We start from the raw sequence: 3948 nt of genomic DNA, 5'->3' as shown, positions 1-3948 counted from the left end.
GGTATCTGGCTAACGTGGGTCCTGGGGAATCAAACCTGGGTCCTTTAGCTTTGCAGGCAAATACCCTAACCACTAAGCCATCCCTCCAGCCACCCCCTTTGTTTAATATATGGTCACACTCTAGCTCAGGCTGACCTGCAATTCACTATATAGTCTCAAGGTGGCCTTGAACTCTCAGTGAATCCTCCTACCTCTGCCTCCCAAGTGCTAGGATTAAAGGCATGCACCAAATGCGCCCAGCTATTTTTTTAAATAAATATTTAACTACATAAATGGTACCTATATCTTTTCTTAAAATATTTATTTATTTCAGAAAGAGAGAGAGCATGGGTTCTGCCACTGTGCATGTGTCACTATGCATCTGGCTTTATGTGGGTACTTTGCAAACAAGTGCCTTTAATCACTGAGCCATCTTTCTAGCCATGTTTTTGTTGTTGTTGTTGTTGTTTTGAGGGAGGGTTTCTCTAGCCCAGGTTAACCTGGAATTAGTCTCAGGCTGGCCTTGAACTCACAGCAATCCTCTTACCTCTGCCTCCCAAGTGCTGGGATTAATGGCATGCACCATCACACTGACCAGGGAATATTCCTCTGGCCTCTACATGCATATTCAACACAACACAACACATACCAAAAAAAAAAAAGCCTACCAGTTTCATCAAGGTCTGCAGAAGTAGTAAACTGAGTGGCAGACATCTCCCCACTGCTAAGATTTGAAAGATCAAGGCAACGTTTTGGGGTTCCTCTGTTGAGATAATAGTACATAAAAATTCCCATTAGGCTGTAATATCCTTGAAAGGCAGGATCATATGATCTTCATTTGAAATATCTCTCAATTGCAATCACAAAAATTACAGTATCCAAATAAATCTAATGGCTTTTTGGAAGTATCTCAGACAAGATTGAGAAAAAAAAATACCGCCTTTTCTGTACTCCAATAATATGGGTCTCAGCCAGCCAGGCCAAATGAGCCAATGGGTGCAATGGTGGCACATCTGTCATGGTGGAAACCAACTGCCCTCCAATTGGACTGGAGACCCACTCCAAGGGAGGGAATACATCTCTGATACTGAAAACGTAAAACAGGGGTAGTCATGAGCCCTAGGGGTGTAACATCTGCTGATGTCTGGATAAATGTATATACTATGCTTATCAAACTGCCCAGTAATCACTTCTCTTAATATTTATACCCTTATATTAATGCTACTCTCACTTTGGATAGAGAATCTTCTCTTTTCAGAAGGCAGTGACCTTGTGACTACTCAGAAGGCATCATGGTGCTGGAAAGAAGTGACTAGAATACCGAGTAACATCTCAATCACACCTTCCAAGGCTCAGGGTCTAATGCAGAAGAGGTGGTGGAAAGAATGTAAGAGCCAAAGGAAGGGTAGGACTCCTTACAACGTGCTCCCTCCAGACATAAAATGGCCTGGATATCCATGACCTCATAGTGCCTGACACTACCTACACAAGACCATCATAAGAGGAGGGAAAGATCATAACATCAAAATAAAAGAGAGACTTATTTAGATGGGGAGAGGATATGATGGAGAATGGAATTTCAAAGGGGAAAAAGGGGGTAGGGAGGGTATTACCATGGGATATTTTGTATAATATGGAAAATGTTTTTAAAAATTGAAAAAAAAATAAAATAAGATTAAAAAATAATAATAATATGGGTCTCATTTTCTCATCATCAACATACTGAGACAGAATAATCTTTTTTTTTTTTTTTGAGAACGACAGACAGAGAGAAAGAGGCAAATAGAAAATGGGCGCGCCAGGGTCTCCAGCCTCTGCAAACAAACTCCAGACACAGGCACCCCCTTGTGCATCTGGCTAATGTGAGTCCTGGAGAATTAAGCCTCAAACAGGTGTCCCGAACTGGTGTCCTTAGGCTTCACAGGCAAGCGCTTAACTGCTAAGCCATCTCTCCAGCCCCCTTTTTTTATTTTTAATTGTGAACCCAAGTGCATTGAATGATTGGGATCTTGACCTCACATTCTCTATTCTGTCACCCTGAACACATAGATTTGATTTCTCCCTGGAGTTTCTAGTACTTCTTTGATACTTCTTGTTTACTAATGACATAGTGTGACCAGAATTTAAAGTACAGTAACACTAATATTCCCATACTAATAAAGTGACTGACTCATGTAATAATTTTTAGGCTTTTCCCAGGTATCACATCATTTGATTCTGACAAAAATGGAAAAGATTATTCCTAACAAGAGAGGAAATGGTATTTTTTTGTTGTTTTTCCAAGGTAGGGTCTCACTCTGGTCCAGGCTGACCTGGAATTCACTATGTAGTCTTAGGGTGGCATCGAACTCACAGCGATCATCCTACCTCTGCCTCGAGTGCTGGGATTAAAGGTGTGCGCCACCACGCCTGCCTCTATTTTTTTATTATTTTAATTTTACTGGGGAATTGAGCTTAGGTTGGAACACTTTGCAAGCAAGTGCCTTTAACTACTGGGCCATCTCCCCAACCTTGTTTGTCTGGGGTTTTTTTTGGGGGGGGAGTTTGAAGTAGGGTCTTGCTCTAGCCCAGGCTGACCTAGAATTCACTATGTAGTTCCAGGCTGGCCTCAAACTCACAGGGATCCTACCTTTGCCTCCCTCCACAATGCTGGGATTAAGGGCATGAGTCATCACACCTGTCATGTTGTCTGGTTTTGTTTTTTTTGTTTTGTTTGGTGGGGGAGGGGACTTTTTGTTTGCTTTGAGATAGAATCTCACCGTGTACCCCACCAGCTGATCTGGAAGTCACTGTAGCTCAGGCTAGAGGCTATGGGATTACAGGCATGGGCCAATTGACATACTGCTAAGAAAAAGATGTGTTTTGCATTATTTTGACCATAGAAAAAAAGAGTGGAAAATAGAAGTTGACTTACCCAGATAAAATGCTGAGGTTTGCAGAGTCAAGGAGTTTGTCCCTCGGGGATCGAAGGCGAGCTGGACAGTTGGTAAAGGAAGAGTCTCTCTCCAAGAGTAGCTGTAACATCTTCCTCTGATTGGACCTAAAACTGGGTCCTGAGACACAGCTTTCCTCTTCCCTTGCGGCTGGGAAGATTTCTGTAGACATGGTTCCAGAGCCCTCACGGGGAAACAACGAAGCTAGGAGAGGAACATTTACGCATGCATGTTGCCACCTCTCCAGAGCCCGGATAAGCACTGCAAGAGGGGCACCGTGGCCTCCAATGGAGAATCGCGCTTGCCCGGGGACTTACCGACCCCAGGACTCGAAAGACGGAATGAAGAGAGGTCTGACTTGACCCTGACGCTCCAGCTTGGCCCAGAAGAAACCCAGTCCTCCTAACTCGTGGTGTTGTTCGCTCGAGACCACGGTGGTCTCGGTGACTGGGGAGCGGAGACAGCTGCGGCCTGCAAGTGTGCACAGAGACGTGCCTTGGGAGAAAGAGAGGCGGGCGAAGACTCCGGCGAATGAAAGGAAAATCTGAGGGAAAGAAGCGGCGAGCCAGACAGCTCCTCGGCCTGCTCGCCGGACGAGGGTAGGCCGAGGGCAAGCCTTGCTACTTGGAGTCTGCCGAGAGGCCCGAGTTCAGCCGGGGTTCAAGCTCACCAACAGCCGCAAGACTCACCATTCAAACCTTCCGCCCTCTCAACAGCCTATCGCCGCCCGCCTTTGGGTAGTGTCAGCCAATCCCAGCACGCCGCTCACACCAGCCAATTGTGAGGCTTGTACGTCATCGGGGGCGTGAGGGAAAAGGTTTATTCCCCGCCCATAACCAAGGCAGAAAGCCGATTGGTCCAGAAATGTTCGGCCTCCTGCAGAGTAAGCCCCGCCCCACAAAGGGTCCAGCGCCTATTGGCTCTCCTTCTGACAAATCGCCACACCCTTCCTGGACTGTTCCCTCAGCCTCAGCAACACCGGGAGATTTAAATTCTCTGCGGTCCTTGAGAATCTGGAGGAACTGTTTTGAGTGTT

The 3948-nt window shown here is 45.8% G+C and overlaps 1 protein-coding gene and 1 non-coding gene across 2 annotated transcripts in view; both read right to left on the bottom strand.

Moving 5' to 3' along the window:
• The window catches only part of Gfra3 (GDNF family receptor alpha 3), a 16364-nt gene extending 15759 nt beyond the window's left edge, over positions 1-605 (bottom strand). The window contains exon 1 of the mRNA XM_004652460.2: positions 575-605. Coding sequence (XP_004652517.2) covers positions 575-605 — 31 coding nt within the window. The remainder of the gene's footprint in view (positions 1-574) is intronic.
• Positions 606-645: 40 nt separating this feature from the next.
• LOC101601887 lies at positions 646-3601 on the bottom strand. The gene is made up of 3 exons (XR_006633227.1): positions 3230-3601; positions 2894-3116; positions 646-742 (listed from the first exon to the last, which is right to left on the bottom strand). It is a non-coding gene; the product is annotated as an uncharacterized LOC101601887 (transcript).
• Between the last annotated feature and the right edge of the window lie 347 nt (positions 3602-3948).

This window comes from Jaculus jaculus, chromosome 13 (genome assembly GCF_020740685.1).
Source record: "Jaculus jaculus isolate mJacJac1 chromosome 13, mJacJac1.mat.Y.cur, whole genome shotgun sequence".
Taxonomy (NCBI): domain Eukaryota; kingdom Metazoa; phylum Chordata; class Mammalia; order Rodentia; family Dipodidae; genus Jaculus; species Jaculus jaculus.
This window is presented reverse-complemented; position numbering and strand designations above follow the sequence as displayed.